The sequence below is a fragment of the Triturus cristatus genome, chromosome 3_1 (genome assembly GCF_964204655.1).
Source record: "Triturus cristatus chromosome 3_1, aTriCri1.1, whole genome shotgun sequence".
Lineage (NCBI taxonomy): Eukaryota > Metazoa > Chordata > Amphibia > Caudata > Salamandridae > Triturus > Triturus cristatus.
In genome coordinates this window covers 1,120,766,089-1,120,788,486 of record NC_140583.1, presented here as the reverse complement: position 1 = coordinate 1,120,788,486, position 22,398 = coordinate 1,120,766,089, and the positions used below count along the sequence as shown (strand labels likewise).

The following is a 22,398-nucleotide window of genomic DNA, read 5'->3' as shown; positions in this document are numbered from 1 at the left end:
TGTCTAGCTGGCAGAGATCTGCACCTTGTCCAAGTAGGGACCACAATACTAGTCAGGGTAAGCTATCTACATACTAAAAGATAACCTGTGCTCACCCTCTGGTAGCTTGGCACAGAGCAGTCAGGCTTATCTAAAGAGGCAATGTGCACAGTATTTGTGCAACACACACCAAACAGCAACACAATTAAAACACCACATAAATACTCCACACTTGTTTTGAAAAATAGAGAATTAATTTTCTGAATAAAATAAGATCAAAACAACAACAATCCAATAAGTAGAACTGGAGTTCTGAATATTTAAATATTAAATTGAAAAGTAGTGCTTAGAAGTCAACAGCACTACGTTGTTACTTGAGGTCACGCTGGACCGGGGCAAATTCAAAGGTCCCACTGAGAAAGTACATTGGATGGAGAAAGCGTTGACTTCAAAAACTAGTTGCGAGGAGTGGCGGAGGCAATGCGTCTTCATTATTCTTGTGCGTAGAGACGAAGTGTCAGTGCCGATACGCTCAGTCGATTAAGAATTTGGCTTTGAGACAATGCAGGCTCTGCATCATCATCGAGCTGCGCTGTCTGCTTACGTGAGCTGCGCAGTCCATTGAGGCGATGTCGTTGATCGATGTTGAAGAGCAATCCATCAGTTTCGATTAGTGCAAAGTCATCACTGTGTCAATTTTGATGGTTCTGGACAGCTGAAATCACCTTTCAAGGGACTAGGACTGGATTTCCTCCACTTGGCAGGGCAGGACTCACAGACGGCGCAGGTGCTGTTGCAGAGTTGCAGGAAGTCTTTGATGACCCTGAGACTTCGGAACAAGGTGCAAGACAGTAATCCTTTGGAGTCACTTTAGGTTCAAATGAGATGGGTACAGTCCTTGTCCTCAGCAAGCAGGCAGAAGGGCAGCTCAGTAAAGCAGAAAGCAGTTCCTTCAGAGCAGCAGTCAGGCAAAGTGATAATCCTTGTGGAAGAGCACTTTTTCATCCTGTTAGGGTTCTTCACTGGTCCAGTAATGTACTGTCTTGGTAGGGTCAGAGCACCAGTACTGATATCTAAATGTGCCTTTGAAGTGGGGGTGACTTCAAAGGAAGCCCTTGAAACGTACATGTCCTGCTTTCATCTCACCTCTATCTGCCAGGCTATGTATGGGGATGATGAGCTCTCTGTGTGGGACACAGGACACTTCCAATTGAGGTGTAAGTGTCAGCTCCCCCTCCCTCTTCCTTCCCAGGAAGAGCTTTCAGAATGTAGATGAATGCAGATGAGTACTCTGTCACACCCACCATTCCTGTGTTTGTGGCTGTCCAGAGAGAAGGCAAAAATGCAGCTGGCACCCATCCCAGACATGTATTTGAGACAGGCTGCATGGCACACAGAGCAGTAAGTCAGAGAAATGTCCACTTTATAACAGTGGCATTTAAACAAAAAGTAATAATAAATGCATCTTTACCACAAGAGAGAATGTATCATTACAATTCCAAAGATATGAAACATGATGCAGCTACTCCTTCCTAATCAGGAATTACAACTTAAAATTGTTTTAGGGAACTCCTAATGCTAGCCTTTGAGAGGAGTAGCCCTCAACTACCTTTTAGTTGCACAGCCCTCTGCCCCTAGAGCTACCTAGGGCCTACCTTAGGGGTAACTTATTCGTAACAAAAGGGGAGTTTAAGGCTTAGCAAGTGGTTTTAAACGGAAAGTCATTTGATAGTAAACTACACACACAGGTCTTGCAATGGCAGGCCTGAGACAGGTTTCAAAGGCTACTTGTAGGGAGGAGTAACCAGTGCTGCAGGCCCACTAGTCGGCCTGCAGCACTGAGTATATGGTATACCACTTTACAAGGGACGTATAAGTGAACTAAATATGCCGCTCGTCGGCTCGGACACTGGTTTCACTTGCCTGGGCTCTCTATTCCAGAATCTGTTCTCTGCTTCAAAAGACGCTGCGCTGCTAACAAGGGGGACGCTGCCTGTGCCTGGACTACACAATTATCGGGACTGCGAGGACCAGGTTGCTCGGTGGTCTTCGCACCTGGTGCCTCTTCCTGACTCCTCCCTCAGCTGCTATTTGACGCCTCGCGGCCCCCGCTTCGCGGGAGCCGCTCATAGGCTCGGACACTGGTTTCACTTGCCTGGGCTCTCTGTTCCAGAATCTGTTCTCTGCTCCAAAAGACGCTGCGCTGCTAACAAGGGGGACGCTGCCTGTGCCTGGACTACACAATTATCGGGACTGCGAGGACCAGGTTACTCGGTGGTCTCCGCACCTGGTGCCTCTTCCCGACTTCTCCTCTTCCTGCCCCGCCCATTAATACCACAGTCCCACCCATACGCGCCAGCGGGACGCGCGTGGGACGTAGCCCGGGGCGAAGACCGGGCAAAGAGCGGGCCGTTTGAGGCCGTTCGAGTACGGTCGAGGTAGGCCAAGGCCCAACTCCCTGCAATTGCACGTCAGCCATTCATTCGAGGTTTGTTGCACGGATTATGTCTGCCAGAGAAACCAGGAGTAAATCTGCGCTGGCCGCTGGATCGGCCACTGGCACCCTGGATATGTATTTTGCCAAGGCAGGCTCCTTGCTGATTGATGAAATAACTACCCTAGAAAGGCGCATTTCCCAGGAAATCGATTGGGTGAGGAGATCCTCCCTGGGACCCCTGGCACTGGTTGCCTCCCCAGTCCATGCGCCCGAATCTATGGCATTCACTGCGGGGGCAGAACCTGGCATCCCTGAATCAAATATCCCGATTACATCTGTTGTAGATTGTGACACCTCAGCCCCTACAGAGCTTAGCATTGTATCCCTCCCACCACCTAGACCACACCCCGCCCAGACGATTTTAAAACCTAGCATTCCAGACCAGGTTCTTACCCGGGACAGAAAGCACTTATCCAAACAGCTAAATCGGGGGGAGCGGGTAGGTGCAATTCCGAAGAGGAAAAGAAGGGCACAAAACACAGGGGGGCGTATGACTAAAATTGCAAAGCTTAACCCGAGGAGCGAAGAAAATCAACTGAGAGCAGCTGACACAGGGACCGATTTACTTGATACACTCGATCTTACACCCCATAGCCACAACGTTTCACCGCGTGAGATTGGCCTTTCTCTTTCGGATGTAACTTCTCTCCTGAAGAAATCGCTTACTCCTATAGTCGATTGCCTGGTACAACTAGAAGCATCCCTAGCGAACCTCCAAAAGGGAATTGATTTACTTCTAGACGCTCCTAGATTAGTCACTCAACATGCAAACCCTACGCAAGTACTCCTGGCTAAGGAAGGCAGTCCCTTACCCAAAACTCCTCAAACACATCACTCTAGGCCACCTATTCCGCATACATCAAACTCCCTGACCTTACCTTGTACTGCTAACCCCCGCTCCTATGGGACGTCAGCAGTTCCATTAGTATCGACACAAGGCAATGTTATGGGATGCAGGCCAATCAACTTACCTCCCGAGGCAGCCCCTTATACAGTCATCCTAACTGGTATTCCCGAACTTAAACCTTCTGCCAAGGAACCAGTGGAGGCTCTAAAAAACAAGGTTATTCACTGGCTTTCCTTAAATAGACCCCTTCCCCGGGGCATTCATAGTGAAGTCCTTATGGTGAGGAGAGTCCCGTGGCTAGGCAATACTAGGAAAATAATTCCTGGAGACTGTGTACTGATCAACTTTAGGGACTCCCGCACAGTTTCCCATATATGTAGCTGGCCCTACAATACCCAGGGGTCCTCTATCCAATCCCTTCCACTCTCATTCTTTTACCCGTCTACGACTCCCGATCATGATGAGGCACAATGGGTACTAGTGGGTAGGAGAGGGAATAGCAGGGACCAAGTGGTAAGAAGGGAGCACCGTCTTTTCGGTCCTCCTAGATCTGATCATTTTCCCACCTACAATAGGTTCAGTACTTTAGATATGGTGGACTGACCGTGTACCCCGGGGGGTGGTGGTGTTCTGATCCAAAACAAGCCTAATACATCCCCCACTCAATTAGTAACTCTTATTGAGAGGGACCATTCGGAGCATGGCCAATCGATCGGAGAAGGACGTTTAGAGACTACCAGCCCTATATCCAATTTAGCCATGGACAGGTGCCCCCACGAACACAACTTTGCTTCTAACTTATCTACTGGGATGAACTTAGGCCCGGTCTTACACCCAACTGTACTCCCCGTGATGGGCGCTCCCTCTCCCCTCAAGATTCTATCGTGGAACGTAGCGGGTTTAGCTACCAAATTGAATAATCCGGCCTGGAGCTCTTTTATCGAGGACAAGGATATTTGTCTGTTTCAAGAGACCTGGGCAAGGGAAGACACTACCCATTTGGGTTTTGCAGCATTTTCTACTCGTGCAACCTGGGGGGGAAAGGGGTGCCCCTCAGAAGGCCTAGCAATATGGGTGGCTTCCGATCTGGGTTGTAAGGCCCTTATTTTCCCGTCATACACAGAAGACATCTTAGCTGTATTGCTGGACTGGCCTAATTCCCAAAGCCTTTTAGTGATTAATATCTATTCAAGGCCAGTTAATATCACGCAGGAGTCGCCCACAATTGCGAAGCTTGTGTTGTTCCTCAATGAAATCCCAGAGGGTACACCATTTCTAATTGGAGGCGACCTAAATTGCCACTATGAGCCTTTTCCAGGCAGATTGGAAGGTTTGGCCTTGGAGGAGGACCTTCTGTGGTCCATTCCCCCTTCACAGGCCCCGGCCCCAAGAACGTGTTCTCCTTTAGTCCTACAAATTATTTCCCTGTCGTTGAAATTTGGTCTTCGGGCCTGCAATGGAAGGTTTAAATCTGACATTCCTTCCAGATGTACTTTTAACCGGATGGGTAGCGAATCACGACTAGACTATGTCCTGGTTCCCTTGACCTCATGGTTACATATTAGAGATTTTTGGGTCACAGCTAGGGATGACAGTGACCATAATGCCCTCGAGTTAGTCTATGATCATCCTGGGCTTGAGGCCAGGGATAAACCAAGGGTGCCCACTGAGGACAGCCTGGTTCTCACAAATAACAGGCGCAGAGTAAAATGGGAGCAATTAGCTCTACACCCTGGGAGGATACCCAAACTATATGCACAGGTAATTCCCATCTTTGAAAAGCTCCTGGTATTTAAGATGAACGGAACTACCCAGGATGCTTTTATCCAAATGGGGCAGATCCATGGTGACTTAGTGAAAACTCTTTCTGAATGTCTAACTAAGAATACAAATAGATCCAATAGAAAAATCGCTGGTCCCCACTGGTATAACAATGCTTGTCGAAAGGCAAAAACTGACCTTTTGCTTTCAATCAAAGAGAGAAAGGGCAGGGAGGAAATCAGGGAAAGAAGAGTAGTTTACAAGTCCCTGACCACCAATGCCAAAAGTGAATGGGAGCACGATAAATGGGCAAGACTAACCATCTTTTTGGCCGGAGGGGACTCACGTAAATTTTGGTGTTGCGTTAATTCGGGCTCGGAGGAGCCGGCCTTTGCCATTCAACCTAACATATCATCTAAGGTATGGCAAAACCATTTCCAGTCCCTGTACAAATTACCGGAGGATGACCCGACAAGCACCACTCAATTGTTCCGTCCAGCTGAGATTGGGGAGCCGTTTACAGTGGCGGAGGTACGAGTGGCCGTAGTCGGCTTGGCATCTGGAAAGGCACCAGGCTTGGACGGCACGCCTGGTGACTTATTCAAACAGGAACCGGATGTCTGGACGCCCTACTTCACGATCCTTTTTAATGCTATCCTGGAAGGCATGGCTATACCGGGCACTTGGCTGGGCGCAGAGATTGTCCCAATTTTTAAAAAGGGTTCTCCTCTGCTCCCAGCCAACTACAGACCCATTAGCCTTATTGATGTGCCACAAAAGATCTTTGGCAGACTTATGCTAAATCGCCTCCAGGATTGGATCGAGGAGAATGCGATTATGAGCCCATATCAGGCTGGATTCCGAAGGGGGATTTCCACTACTGATCAAATTTTCCGTCTGAATCTCATATACTGGAAGACGGTGTTGTTCGAGGGCGGCAGTCTATACACGGTTTTCGTGGACTTACGCGCCGCCTTCGACCTAGTCCCAAGGGACAAACTGTGGTCTGTTTTATCGGACCTTGAGGTCCCCACGGACATCCTATCAATCTTGAAGAGACTTCATCAGGGAAACTTTGCCCGGGTAAGATGTGGCAGAGGGGGCTTTCTCTCGGATGCTTTCCCCGTCGACAGGGGGGTCAGGCAGGGCTGTGTCCTTGCACCCACCCTTTATTGTCTTTTTGTTAACGGGGTCATAAATTATCTCAATGAGCTGAGTAACATCGATGCCCCTAAGCTCGACGGCAGCAGGGTTCCCGCCATTATGTTTGCGGATGATACCCTGCTGCTTTCCAATTCCCGCATGGGCTTGCAGCGGGTCCTTGGATGGGTTTACATGTTTCTGTGTTGACCGCGGTTTGGAGATCAATGCTGCAAAAACTAAGTACATGATCTTCAACCCGCCCTCCAAAACTCGCGCAGCTCCCTCTATAGGGACCTCAAGACTAGAGCGGGTCTATACGTTTGAATACCTGGGGGTAGTAATTAATCAATCTATGTCGTGGGAACCCCATAAAACCAAGGCAAACATGAAACTTTCCCAGCTGGTGGGGGGTATTGCAAGGATGACGAGAGGATTAACCTATAGGCCATTTGCGCCCTGCTTGCAAATTTACAAAACCCAGGCTAGAGCAACAGTGACCTATGGGGCTGAAATATGGGGCCATACGTCAGGGCAGAAGTTGCAGACTACGGAAAACAACTTCCTCAGGCAACTGACAGCTTTACCTACTAGTACCCCACTTTTGCCACTTAGATTGGACCTGGGTTTAAGACCGATTTCAGAGGTTTTGGGTCTTAAACCCTTAACTTTCTGGTGCAAAATATGGTCTTCCCCGGATCTTTTGAAATATAGAGCTGAGCTGTTGGAGATCATGCGTCTCTGCAAAAATATTCAAATCCCATGGCTCAGCCATATTAAGCGCATTTGCAAGGCAATGGGTAGACCAGAACTGTGGTATGATCCGACGTCCGCTTGTCCCAGAGTCTCTCGAAAACTCATTTTGAATGCATATTATGAACACAACTTGCGTGTTGCCATAACAAGCACACGAGAGGGCTCCCAAACAGCTCACTTTTTGGGCTTTAAAGATTATTACCATCTGGAGCACGTATTCGATGATATGGGCCCACCACTGACTAGGAAACTCTACATGCAATGGCGTTTCAACACATTACCCCTCAGGGCACACACGGTTTCGTGGGCACAATCAAATCACACAGCCCATTGCCCTAGTTGTGCATACCCCCATGAAACGGACTTGCACGTCATATTTTTCTGCCCTGCCTACCATAAACCAAGGAATCATTGGCTTTGTCCCCTTCTTAGAAACATGGGCTTCAGACAGCATATCCCTGCTTTTAGAATATTGAAATCAGATCTCTCCGCCCCAATCGTATTTGCGGTCGTAAAATTCTTATCTTCAATGTGGTTTATTCGTATGCATTGTCTTAAGTCCTCCCCATTGAATGATTTAGCGTGATGATTTTAGTCCAACTGTTCTATGTTTTACTATCTGTATTTTTTCTCCATATTTTACATTTATTGTTGTATTTGTATTCTTTTATGGTCCTGGTGACCAAAATAAAGATAATTGATGAATTAGAAATATGCCAATCAGGTATACACAGATGTCACCATGTTTAGGGGAGAAACGAAACATATGCAGTTTAACACTGGTTAGCAGTGGTAAAGTGCTCAGAGTTCTACAGTCAACAAAAAGATACAGCAAAAAAGAGGTAAGGAGGTAAAAAGATGGGGGAAGACCAACCTCTAGGGACTTCTTATCACTAAGGCAGAAGAATCTAGATAGACCATCAGCATTGGTGTGGTCTACTGCCAGTCTGTGTGTGTCCCACGCTGTAGGGAAATGGACCACCTCAACAATTCTCATCCCTCATTTGCATGAGCCACCAGAGTGGCCTGTGGTCAGTCTGAATCAGCAAGTGAGTGTCAAACAGGAACGCCTCAACTTCTTCAGTGCCCAGAATACAGCAAAGCTTATTTCTCTATACCCACCTCTGTTCACTGAGGAGTAACCTCCTGGAGTTGATAGCTACAGGTTGGCACAGGCCCTCTTAGTTTACCTGTGATAACACTGCCCATGTGCCATGTCCTGAGTCATCTGTTTGAACGATACACTCCTATGAAATGTCAGGGGCCCTGAGCGCAGGGACTGTGTGCATGGTCTGCTTCAGGGAGTCAAATGCAGTTTGGCTGGCCTCTGTTCAAATCACATTTCTAGGCTGAAGTCTAGGTTTTGGTGGGCTTCCAAGCCATGATAGTCTATGTTGGACTGGAGGGGCTGCACCTTACCCCTGTCCACCAGGTGTCCCAAGTACACCACAGAACCCATGCCCTATCTGGCACTTACTGGCCTTGATAGTCAGGACTGCTTGTAGAAGAGCCGGAACCAGTTCCTGAAGGTGAAAAAGGTGACCCTTCCAACTGCTAAGGAAGACAACGATGGCATCCAGATTGGCAGTTGAGAAGGTCTCCATACCAGCAAGGACCTAATTCACCAACCTCTCGAAGGTGGCAGGGGCATTTTTGAGACCAAAGGATATGACACTAAATTGGTAGTGGCCATCGAGTGGAGAAGGCTGACCTCCACTTGGCACCGTCTGTTAGGTTGATCTGCCAGTACTCTGACGTAAGATCAAAGGTACTGAAGTACTGGGCATCTCCTAACCTATCAATAAGCTCATCAGCCCGGGGAAAGGATGAGCATCTGTCTTTGTCACAACGTTTAGCCTTCAATAGCCCACACAGAGCCTCAGTTCAGGTCTGTTGATTGGTCTGACAGCTTTTGGTACCAGAACCATAGGACTGGGCCAGGGGCTACTGGAGGGTTCTATAACCCCTAACTCCAGCATTTTGGAGGCTTCACTCGTAATGCTGGTCCACACTTTATCCGATAACCTGTAAGATTTATTCTTAACAGGGAGGTTGTCCCCTGTGTCCCCATCGTGGCTACACAGGTTGTAAGCCCCAGGAATAAGGGAAAACATAGAGGAGTCCAATACTTGGTGGCAGTCTTTCTGCTGTTCACGATTTAGACAGAGGGACAGGATTACTCCCTCCACAGGCCCATCTTTATCCCTGAAGTCCAAGAGGTCAGGGAGAGGTTTAGTCTTCTCCTCCTCTTCCAGCAGCATGGTGACCTCAGACCTTTCAAAGTGATGTTTGAGGTGATTGAAATGAAGCACTCTGTGGAGTTGCCTGGGGTCTTCTTCTCAGTCACCTCATAGGGCTCAGTCCAACAGTCCTGAAGGGCCCCGTATTCTACAAGTTCCATAACCCACACTTTCTGCCCAGGCTGCAATTCCACAGTGTTAGAACTTTGGTCATACCACTCTTTCATTACAGCCTGACTGCTCCTACGTTGTCCGAAGCTTGGCTCCACAACTTAGCCATTTGGCTTCTGAAGGCAAGTGTGTAGCTTACTACATCCTGGGGAATCTTCCTGGGAGATTACTCCCACCCTTCCTTGACCAAACTCTGAAGTCCTCTGACAGTATGTCCACACAGAAGTTCAACAGTGCTGAAGTTCACTCCCTTCTGTGGTACCTCCCTGTTGGCAAACAACAGACATGGCAAGAGAATGTCTCACTAATTCCTCAGGCAGGCCTCTAATCAAGCCCTTCAGGGTCTTGCTGAATATCTCAGCAAGCACAGTTGTTTGTGGGTTGCAAGTGGAAAACCTGTAGTTTAACCAACACTCCTTCCACACTGACTGCATGTATGTAGATATGAAGTTTGTGTCCCAGTCAGACACTACTTCCTAGGGGAAACCCACTCGGGTAAAAAAAATCCCTTTTAGGGTTTTTGCCACCGCAGGTGTAGTCATGGTCCTTGGAGGGATTTGCCTCTGGGTACCTAGCATCATCCACCATAACAAGGATAAACCCATCGCCTGGTGCAATCTGGGGATCCATAGGCCCAACACTGTTGATGCCATCTGGCTCAAAGTGTATTCTAATGGTAGGCAAGGGGTGAAGGTAGCCTTTCAGAATCTGCCCTATCTTCCCACTGGAATGGCAGGTTACACAAGTCCATTAAAATGTAGCTGAGGAATTCTTGATCCTAGGTCCATAAAAGTGTGGGACAAGCCTTGCAAAGGTTGTATCTTGGCCCAGTTGTCATGTCAGGAGAATCTCATGAGCCAGATCCAGTAGGAAGGCCCTAAAGCGTTGGGGGACCAGCACAACCCTTGTGCAGCTTATGTTCACTGTAAAGGAGGTTGTCCTCCCAGTAAATGTGATAATTCCCAGAGACAAAATCTGCTGCTTGGGCTTAAGCCTGTTTTCTAATGCCCTTAAGGGTTGGACACTCCCTCTGTGCTCCACAGAACTCCTCCTTGGTGGGCCCTCCTTCTACATGCCATCCAGCACGTGCAGGCAGGTTGCCAAGGGAAGCAGTGCCCCCCTCAGTGGGCTCCAGGGAAGCCACCATTGGTGTCTCATCCACCTTACTGGGAAGACACTCGGGCTGGTTTCCCACACACTCTACCTTTTCCCTCTTTAGCAGATGGCTAGGCCATCTTTCTAGGCTCCAGCCCTTTTTGACACTCATCCTGGACAGCGATGGTGCTTGTCGCTGCACGGATTCAATTGGGTAACCTCAACATCTCCACATGACCCTTGAGCACCACTTCTTTCCAGATAGTGTGCTCAAGGTCCTTACCCAACAAGCAGTCCACAGACATGACAGGGTGTAATGTGGTCCCAAAAGTACCCTGTCATGCAGGACCTACGACGTTTACAGATAACATATACTGTGGGTCTGGTGGCAGACTAACTCCGTACACCCCTGCCTCATATGTTAGCCTATCGTTTGCATTAGCTAGCTCGCAGTGCCACTAGACTCTCCTGCTATTAGAGAAATTAGTTTTTGGCAAACCTCAAAACACAATAACCTCAGACTTGTGGAAGCAATATATTGCTTTTCACCCAGGCACTCGTGCTTGCTTGTTTTGCTCTCTGAGAGATGCACAGAAGAAACAGTCAGGAGTTTTCACAATAAGAGTTTATTGTACTTTTGTTCTTCTCATGAAAAATATGTGCGCTGCTATAACTGTAATACAGTAGCAGAGAAATAGAACCAGCAGTACAGTGAATAAAAATAAATAGTATTTTTCTACCATTGTGTAATAGTCATGAACAGATACATGAATATAGAATGCATTTATAAAATAAAGTGTGTACTCCTAAGATGCCTGACTAGATGTACCTAAGTGTACCTAGCATGTGAGTAGGTACTATATAGGCTAAGCCTAAGAGTCAAGGAGCCAAGAATCCCATTAGGCTTTTAGTCGAACCCCATTACCTTAATAGTGAAAGTGTGGGACTTCGTCCCGGATTTGAGCTGGATACCCCGCAAGGGATCGTCAGACCACTGTCAGCTGGAGCGATGGCATGCCGGAGCTGCAGTGTCTCTGGTCAGTGTGTCGGCCTCGAAGTCTTGGGTTCCTCCTGCTTTCTAATAGCAAGAGGTGCCGTATTTATACAGTCTATGTACGTGTGTTACCCATTTTTCAGTATGAGGATGACGGTGGGGATTAAACCTTGTGCGTCGATGGGAGAGGTGAAGTGTACCTTCTGGAGAGTGTACTCATCAATTATTTATATGTGCTAAGGATGACATCTTAGCAATATCGATTGGGAAGAACCCACCATCTGCATGGAACTAGGTGAAAGGTTTAGTCCATAAAAGGCTACAGTACTTATAAGGCGTTATGTCCATACAAGGCATTCTGTCCTTATTTGGAGTTATGCCTTATAAGGCTCGTTCATATGAAATAACGGGCGCTGATGTAGGGAAAGTGTATGATGTTCCCTGGGCCTATAGTAGGGTACTGATATGAAATATAACAAGGACTCACAGCAACTTTCAGAAGCCCTGAAGACCCCGCACACTCAAATTGAAAAAGTGCCGCTGGATAGTGACTCTCTCTGTTGTCAGCCACCACAACTTGGTGGAATGCATTTGGAATCACCTTCTCTGGGGACACCAGCTGACTCCTTACCCTAGTTAGGCTGGCACCTGTATCCCTCAGAGCCTCAACACCTTACTCATTGATGGTGACCTATTGCCTATACTTAGTAGTATTTGAGGGCACATGGATCTTAGGAACCATCTCGCTGTCATCCAGGGATACTTGGATAATACTCCCTCCCCCATTAATGGAGACAAACACCTTCCCCAGAACTACAATAATCACCCCTGGAGTCTTTCCTCCAGAGTGAGATGGTGCTCTTGTTGGACACTTCTGATACCCCTTGCTAGTGTCCATACTCATAGCACTCATATCACTTGATGAGATTTGGTTGCTGACTTTTGTCAGTGTAGTTTTCCTTCTGGTAGCCAGATTGTGAATGAAAACCTGATGCTTTCCTCTGTGAGTTGTTTTGGGGGCCTTTAGCAAACTCTGTATTTTTATCTCCCCGTCATTCTTCTGGTGGGAATCCTGACAACCCTTTTGGGAGTCCCCCCCCCCCTCCGATGGATTCTTCGACACTCTGGTGCTGACCGAGGTATCAGCCTCCTCAGCAAGTTTCCTGGGGTCAGTTAACCTCCTATCAACCAGGTTTTGGCACAGCTCTGGATAACAAATATCATGCAAGTGTTCTTTTAAAATTAATTTGTATAGCCCTAATAATCAACAACCTAGCTCCCCCTCACCCAACCCTTCAGTGCCAAGAAATCCATCCATGTTTGTGTGGAGATTTTGTAGCTGCCCCTGAATCTGAAGCCTCTACCTCTTAGGGGTGAGTCCAAACTTACTGAATAGGATGGCCTTCATAGCAGTGTAGTATGTTTGGCCCCCTACCGGTATAGTAAGTAGTGTGTCACTCCTCACCAAGGGCATATGCCTACAATACCAAACATCCCAGAACTCTTCAGGGACATTGTGCACTCTTAGAGCCACTTCATAGGCTGAAACACATCTGTCTATGTCATTCCCCACCATATAACTGGGCATCAAAACTTTGGGTATCCTGACTCTGGACTCACCAGTGGACACTGCAGGTATCCTGCTACCATTTTTGTTAGTGGAACCCACTTGTAGGGCTCTCTGAGACTGAGATCCTGGGACATCTTCCTCTCCTCAATGACTATTCACCTCTGCGCTAGAGCTTGCTTTTTCGCAGCCAACGCAAGTTTCTCTGCTTGCTCCAACTTGACAAGCTCTAATTTGAGATGTCTTTCCTCCCTCCTGTCTGCAAGCAACTCAGGAGAAAAGGTTCCTGGAGGACACTTCCTGATGTGGGAACCACTACTGCACCTGGCAAACTACAGGCAGTCCCAAATCCACATTGGAATCCAGAATCAGGTCATCCTCCTCCTCAGGGATTTCCTGCTTATTCTCCCCTCGATGGTCATCCTCTGCTACCTGGGTCTCCACCCAGGCTCTCAAAGCCTTTTGTAGCTCAACCTTCCTGGTGAAACCCCTTGTACACACTTGATAGTCATTACAGAAATCCTTCAGCTGCTACAGAGTGTGAGACGCAGTCCAGCTCAAAATCAGTTACTGCATATGACGCTACTCCAGAGTGAGACATGGTTTTAGCGGAATAATCAAAAAGCCAATTAGGGAGAATTGAACATGGCTTGAATCAGTCTTAGTATAGAGTTGTAGTGAAGAATGAGGTACTATATGGTTTTGCACAAACACAAGTCCTTTCCTCATCGCTGATCACCAATGTGAGAAATTGGATCTCTAGTTGGCAAATAAATGCATCTTGTCCACGTAGGGACCACAATCCTTGTCAGGGTAAACTAGATACACTCTAAAATATAACCCGTGCTCACCAGCTGGTAGCTTGGCACATGGCAGTCAGGTTCATCTAAAGAGGCACTGTGTAAAGTATATGTGCAGCACACACACAGTATCCCAATGAAAACACCACAAAAATACTTCAGAGGTTTAGACAAATAGAGAATGATTCTATGAATAAAACAAGACAAAAACTACAAATATCGAATAAGTAGAACTGGAATTATATAATTCTAAAGATTAAATCAAAAGGTAGTGCTTAGAAGTCAATAGTGCTAATGGGTTACTTGAGGTCACACTGCACCAGGGAAAATCCAAAGTTCATGTTCAACACGATGGAGGGCAGGCTGGCTACAGAACTCATGCAGTTCCCGCTAAGAAAGTAACTTGGATGGAGCAAGCATTGACGTTGAAGACTCGATGTGATGAGTCGAAGAGGCGCTGCGTCAATCCCATGGATGGAGACAAAGCTTCGGTGCCGATCCCCACAGTTGATGAAGACTTCGGCGTTAGACCCCTTAATGATGCAGGTGCTGCGTCATCACCAAACCACGCTGTCCATCGTCATCGAGACGTGGAGTCTGTCGATTCGATGTTGTTGATCGGCTCCTGCGCCAGTATCGTAGGGCAATGTGTTAGTTCCGATCAGCGCAAAGTCATCACTGTGTCAATTTTGATCGTGCTGGACAGCAGAAATCACCTTTTAGGAGTCCAGGACTAAATTGGCACCACCTGGCAGGACATAACTCACAGATGGCAGGGTCCAGGTGATGATGCAGAGCTGCAGGAAGACTTTGGTGGCCTGGAGACTTCAGAACAGGAGGCAAGCCAGGAAGCCCTTGGAGTCACTCTGGGTTCAAGTGAGATGGGTCCAGACCTTGTCCTCAACAGGGCAAAGATTACTAAGTAGTAGGGCAGCTCAGCAAAGCAGAAAGAAGTTCCTTCAGAGCAGCAGTCAGGCAAATTGATAATCCTTGTGGCACTTCATTCTTTATTTCTAGCATGGATCTTCACAGCTCCAGTAGTGTACTGTTCTGGTAGGATTAGATCCCCTATGATTATATCCAAATGTGCCTTTCAAGTAGAGGTGACTTCAAAGTAAGCCCTTAAAGTGCACAGGTCCCCCTTTCAATCCCAGCCCTGTCTGCAAGGCTATCTGTGGGGGGTAAGCAGCACTTTGTGTGGGACAGAGGACACTGCCTATTCAGGTGCAAGTCTCAGCTCCACATCCCTCTTCCTGCCCAGGAAGAGCTATCAGAATGTGGATGAAAGTAGATGAGTTCTCTGTCACACCCACCATTCCTGTGCTTGTGGCTGTTTGAATGGAATGCACACAGTGTAGCTGTCTCCCACTCTAGTTGTGTATTGGAGACAGGCTGCAAGGCACACAGAGCAACAATAGCACAGAAATGTCTACTTTCTAAAAGTGACATTTCTAAAATAGTAAACTTAAATCCATCTTTGCAACTAAAGAAGAATTCATCATTACTATTCCAAAGATAAGAAACATGATGCAGGTACTCCTTTCTAATCAGGAATTACATCCTAAAAGTATTTTAAGGAATTTCTTATGCTAGCCTATGAGAGGAGTATGTATAACAGTAGTGAAAAACATATGTAGCTGTTTGTCACTACCAGGACATGTAAAACATCAAAGTACTTGCTCTACCGTTTATTTACACAGCACCCCGCCCTTTGGGCTACCTAGGGCCTACATTAGCACTGACTTATGTTTAATAAAAGGGAGGTTTAAGACTTGGCAAGTGGTTTTAAATGCCAAATAGAAGGGGCAGTAAACTCCACAGACAGGTCATGCAATAGCAGGCCTGAGACTGGTTTGAAAGGCTACTTATATGAATGGCACAACTACTGCTGCAGAACCACTAGTAGCATTTAGATTACAAGTCCTGGGTATATGGTATACCACTTTACAAAGGACTTATAAGTAAACTAAATATGCCAATCAGATGTACACCAATGTCACTATGTTTAGTAGAGAAGCATATAAACTTTAGCACAGGTTAGCAGTGTAAAGTGCTCAGAGCCCTAAGGCCAACAAAAAGATACAGTAAAAAGTGGAGGTAAGTAGGCAAAATGTGAGGGGGCAAAACACCCTCGGATGACAGGTCTAAGAGACACAATCCAAACATGAACTAGTTACCTATTACCATTTGGAAGATGCAGCTTATTACATTTCATAAGGTAACTTCAATGTTATCCTCTCAGAGACAGGCCTTGCAGTCGTGAAGGTTTTCACTACCACAATAAAAAGTTAATGTCAAGCTTTTTAAATACACTGCACCCTTCCCTCTGGGCTGTCCAGGGACTAACCTAGGGGTGATATATAGGTATTAGAATGAAAGGTTTGGGCCTGGTAAAAGGTTTATTTTGCTTAAAACATACAACGTAGAGATTCTCTAAGAAGAGGTGCGGCGAAGACGAGGAAGAAGAGCGGTCAGGGCAAGGAGGAGACAGCCACGGCAGGTAAGTGCCTTTTTTAGCTATTATAATTAATTTGGGAGGGTGGAGGGGCCGGCTGACTCCGCTCTACCACAGAGTTGGAGTTTTGTCTAAGCTCCATGTTCTCAATGGAACACAGAGTAGGCAAAACTCCAGAAACTCCGATGGCGAAGCGGAGTAATCCACCAGGGTTTAAATTTACCACTTGGTGCTTATGACTAATACATTGAATGGCGGCTACCCCTAACAGATGTAAGAAGGTTGCTTATTTGCCTGAAAGAGTCCTATGGTGGACCCTGTTTGCATAAAATTAGTATTGACCCTGGGTCCTGTGGTCACAGGAGGGGTTGTCCGTGTCATAATATGGATATTAAACCCAGGCCATTCAACCGCCCACTCTAAATTGGGCAGGTAGTTGAATACAAAACTTCCGAGGAGTATGTCAGCGATGGAAACAGAGTAGTCTCCATCGCCAACATACTTAAGTTCCGCCCGTCTGTAAAGCAGGTGGGTGCAGGGGTGGCTCTTCCGTTGGAGGGGAGGAACATTGCCTGACTTACATGCCCCCCAAAGCCCCAGAGATTAAAAATAAAATGGTAATTTTTTGCCATTTTATTTTTCATCACCCCGCCCTGAACTGAATGTTAGGACATGGTGGGACCTGCTGAGTGGCAGCAAGGAGGAATGGTGGGCAGAGAGCACATGTCTCTTTGGCTGGCCATCTTTTGTCAGCCATCCAGACATGTCCACTTTAATTCTCTCAACCCAGCTGTGTTAGACAGCTGAGTTGAGAGCAAGGTCAGGCCTCCAGTGCACTGGGGAGGGCTGAGAGAGGCCACTCCCTCCAATCAGGGCCCTGTTCTCATGCTGGTTAACAGCATGTGAGCAGCGCCAGGATTGATCAATGGAGTTTACTGGGGCCTGCAGTAGACCAAAGAAGAAGCAGAAGAGGTCTGGAGTGGAGGGTGTGTTTGGTAAGTGTTTATTTTTTGTTTTATTTGTGCATCTCCATAGATGCCAGCTGCCACTAGGTGGGTGCACCTTTAGTTTGGTGGAGACCATTCTCGATTGCATACCTTAATTACAAACACAATGTGAACATGTGGCTTGAGGGATAAAAATGATCTGAATCAGGACAGACCGTCCCTAACATGTGACTTCTGCTCCACAACAAGATGCCACCCTTTCAATTGAAATAGATTAAATGCTCAGCGGATGGAGTAAATTCATTTGAAGTATAAGCAATTTACAAACACTTTTGCTATGCTCATGAAAGACAGTCCCGAGGCAAATGCATGAAAACTATTATAACATTCAAATTTATTTTTACCACTCTTACTAAAGCAAAATTAACAAATTACTTACAGGTCAGTCCTACGCGTATGAAATCTGGTACCCCAAACGTTCCCAAGAATATGCCAGGCACGGCTGTAGTTTTAAAGAAAAATGAAACGTCTGCGCTGAGCTCGGCAGGAAAAGTGGGGAAGTGCAGGTAAGACGCCTCGATGTGAAAGGAGGCCGCGTTCCAGAAGCTTCCTGCGAATCAAAGGCATTCTTGTCAACGACTTGAGCGCAGCGTGACTCCGTGAAGGAAAACACGTGTAAGATGTTTGCTCTACTTACTGTCACCATAGCAACGTAAGGGGCCAATTCTCCAGGCTGCCTCTGAGTTGGATCTGTTTGTGTCTGTGATTACTATTCCAGTAACAGGTAAATGGTCCTTGAAGGTTAGGAGACCCGTATCACTGGTCCTGTGAAGAAAACAACCAGCTTCCCTATTAGGTATGTATTTGGCAGTTTTGTATCAATAGTGACACCTGTTAATTACAGTGATTAGAAGAGCAAACACTATAGTATGAAGCTGTATGTAAGAACAAACTATTAATATATGTGAGAGAAGCAGCGGCAGTAGTTCCAGAACTACTCTAACTACTGATACAAATAATAGTAATTAATGTTATTATTAACACTACTACTAATAATAATAGGAGAACCAATACTACTACTACTATTAATGATGGTACTACTACCACTACATCAAGCTTGCTAATGTTACTAATAATAACAACTATTGTTAGTATTAATAGTAGTAATAGTAGACGTTGTATTTGTGATAATAATAATAATCATAATCATCATAATCATCATAATAAGTATTATTATTATTATTATTATTATTATTACTAATAATTATAGTAGTAATAATGTTGTTATTGTTGTCATTGTTGTTTTGTTGATGTTGATGTTATTTACATTATCATAATTATCATCACCATGATCATGTTATTTGGCCAGAACCATTCTCACTAAAATACACAAAAATGGATTCAGATCAAATACAACAGGAACTCAGTAGTAAACCACAGGCTGCCCTGGTTAGCCCCTTCTGTTTGTGGAACGCTCATCACAGGAGCTCCATCGCATCAAGCGTCATGTAGCAGATGTTAATCGTGTCTTGGTCAGAAATCTATCAAAGGATTCAGTGATCCCAATGTAAAATATGAGATGCCTTTCATCTTTGTTTAGGTATTAGGTTAGTTCTGCAATAGTGTATTGCAGTTACATTCAATTTTGACATAAATCTGACTGTTTCCTTTTACATTAATGACCAAAGTACATAGTTGGAACCTGCAAACCCTGGGACAGATTTACAAGAAACTGATGCATCTGTAGAGATGTGTCAGTTTCCCTGCGCCAGCCTGTGACACACTTGTTGCACGATGGATGCGTCATATTTACAATACGGCGCACCATGGCGTAAGGATTGACAGATGCGTCAGAAGTTCTGATGCATCTGTTGGCCCAAAAGTCACGCAATGCTGGAATCGTGTGGCAAGCACGACGCAAATCCAGCAATGCATGTTAAGGCCTATACTTATTATTCTGCATCACTCCTTACGCTGCAGGCGTAAGGTTTTGACGCAGTGGCGTCCTCCAAGTGGTGCAGTGAAATCTTGTAGATTTCACTGCATTACTTTTACACGGCTTTCCTGCATGGGAACGCCCACCCTGCATACATTATACCTGACGCAGGTATAATGTGATGTGGTTTACAATGTGACGCATCTCCCTAGATGTGTCACGTGTAAATTGGCCGCATTGTTTACGCCATTGCTACATCACAAAAGTGACACAACAGCGGCGCAAAAATGTCATAAGGGGCTTGTAAATCTGCCACATGTATTTAAGGTGAGTAGCAACATTTTGATATTTTTCTAAGGCATTTAAATACAAAGTTCAGTAAACAAACAGAATACTCCTGCTCCCCAGATCTCTAAACTGATGAAGAGGTGAGATGCTTGCTTCAGCAGATAGTGGGTAACTATATTCATAAGAGATAGCGATAAAAAGAAATGTGACAAGATGTTTATAGCACTGTCAGTACTCGACAACACAGATGTGTAAAACGGATTCATTTAAAATTCAGCACTCTGCATGAAAATAGTTCGCAAATTTACCAGACTCCTTCACTTTATGTAGATTTATTTATCAGACACGATTTTAATATTAATTTTTCTTCAGTACGTTTACGCAGGGTTGTGTTCATGTTTTAATTCATCTTTTTTAGATTGGAAAGGGTGTCAAACACTATGTATTGCCCTTTAGCAGCAACTGTGACTATTCAAATAATTTCAAAATTTTGGAAATAAAACGACAGTGAAACCATATCATACATTGCCTATTTACTTAATTATCTAACAAACATAACTTACCACTTGGTGTGAGGCATCTCAAAACAGTACTTTTATAACTAACTATGGACCATGTGGCTAAAGATATGGAGCTGATTCTTCTCATTCACCAAGACTGGGAAGCATTCATAGCCTTCTCAGTTTTCTTAGTTTTATTAGACATCAGTCTTTATTTGTCCCTGAGATAAATCTTCACCACAGACATTGCTGCACTTTGTGGTTTTCTGCATATTTTATTAACTCCTCATGCACCACTTTTCCATTTCCTGTTTTAGAGAATTACAAATTTAGTAAATGCAGACCAACACTTTGTTTTAACCAAAATTTTAAATAATGTAGAACTTTGCAACTCTGCTCAATGCTTCTTAACATCTACAATCAGCTTGTTAATATGATTTTTAAAATGATTTTCCTTATTTATTAACTTACTTTTAATGTTATATGCTGCTCTTTTATGATAATTTCTTTTAATAATCAAATATATTTTAACTTCTCTTGACTTGTTTTGACTTTAAGGAGACATTCGTGACACAGATAGCGCCCCCTGCCACAGAGATTGAGTGGGAAGTGCCGACGGGGAGCGGAGTAGAGTGGCATGCGGCCCGTTCATGCTACCAGGGAGCTGAACCATGGCAGTGCGGAGAAGCCGGAGGAGTCTCGGTCCGTGGGGGCGAGCCTGGGGGCTCTCGGGATGAGAGGAGGCTACTGAGCGGCTATTCTAGGTGATAACGGGAAACAGCGCAGAGTCAATCGAGCCCATCACTGCATCGCTGCCTGCTCTGCACATCACGGGGACTCCATCCCCTAGCTAACTTTGCAGCAGGAGTCGCCGACGCACTTCCACACGCCAGCAGGCATTTCATGAGCTGCTCAGGGCTCCCGTGGCATAGGAGCTCATCACTGCATCGCCACCTGCTCTGCACATCACGGGGACTTTATCCCCTAGCTAACCTTGTAGCAGGAGCGGCCGATGCACTTCCATGCACCAGGAGGCACTTCTTAATCTGCTCAGGACTCACGCGGCGCGTGACATGCCCGGGCAAAGCCTGGGCCAAGGGTGGGCTCATCTGTGCTCGTCCGAGCCCGGAGGAGGCCGGGCTGGGCAACCCCCCTGAAATTTGCATCTCAAGGACGTGGACTGCTCCCCCTATCAAGGTATCACCTTCTATCTGACATTGTAGGCTGCTATTAGTCAAATTGCATTTACCTCTCATGGCAGTGCATTTTTGTAATTATAGGGAAAAGGAAAGTGACTGAGGGCGGGACGGGAGGTGCTGAGAAGAAAAAAAATAAGAAACTTATTCAGAACTTAGGTCTTGCATCAGGGAGGGCTGGGTAGAATCGAGTTGATGCGCCCGAGCACATTGATAACATTATATTAGAGTCAAGGGTTTGCTCTCAATATCTGCACTCTCTTCCAATACCTTCTCTCTCACCCCCAAGGCTCCTCAAGCACACACTCCTGCTGGGTCGAATAACACTGGGTGTGGAAACATACCAAGCCTATTTAAAAAGGCATCCAGCAAGACTCGCTCCATGAAGACCCCAGAAGTACTTAAAGAGTCCTCCACCAGTCTATTTAGTGAATCCCGCGTGTCTGAATGTGCAATGTTAGCAGATCTCCCCTGAGTAATCGTTTTGCACCTCTTGCAGAGCGACAACCTTCAATTGATGTACCAATCTGCAAAGAAGGCTCGGGTTTCCCACGAGCACAGTAATCAACAGGTCAAACATGAGTTCACATCTTGGTGGCAGGTTGACAGCCAACAAAAGGCCACCCTCTAATTTAGACCTCTTGAGGGAGACAAGAGGTTTTAAAGAAACCATAGGAGCTTTGACTGCCCTTATGTGGAGACTGTACCTCAAGACTGTAGAAGTGCAAAGTAGCCTTGAAACCCTTCCACCTATGTCTCCCCTAGATACAGCCAAAAACTTGAACATGAACATCCCCACCCTTTATAGTACGAAAATACCATGTAACGGTCACAACACCAATTGTCTACCCCCAAAGGGTACCTCAGGTCACTATGATAGGGTTCCTTGTAATCCATCAACCATGCATGGCAAGCACTAAGAGGGCTCTCGGGGGGAACCCAGGGGAACCACTAGGAGAACAACAGGACCTAGGATGGCCATAGAGCAAGAATTACCATGCTAAAGTATAGGTCGCAGTATGGTGCCTCTACTCTCTCGGCCTCACCCGACCCCTCACTCTGCTCCCCAGTGTACTATCCACATGGTCAATGTACCCAAGGTTGACTGTAATAACATCAAATATGAGAGTGGTGAAGCCCTAAAAAAAAAGGTATACACTGGAATAGGCACACAAGGGGATGTAGATCTGTAATAAGAGATGACATCGTGAGGGCAAGAAGACGAGTCT

At 46.0% G+C, this 22,398-nt stretch overlaps 1 protein-coding gene across 1 annotated transcript in view; it reads right to left on the bottom strand.

Moving 5' to 3' along the window:
• Positions 1-22,398, bottom strand: part of LOC146861608 (contactin-associated protein-like 5) — a 1,183,739-nt gene that overhangs the window by 255,177 nt on the left and 906,164 nt on the right. Inside the window, exons 15-16 of the mRNA XM_085646457.1 lie at positions 17,947-18,074; positions 17,689-17,859 (exon numbers count right to left, since the gene is read on the bottom strand). Of these exons, the coding sequence (XP_085502583.1) occupies positions 17,689-17,859; positions 17,947-18,074 (299 nt within the window). The remainder of the gene's footprint in view (positions 1-17,688; positions 17,860-17,946; positions 18,075-22,398) is intronic.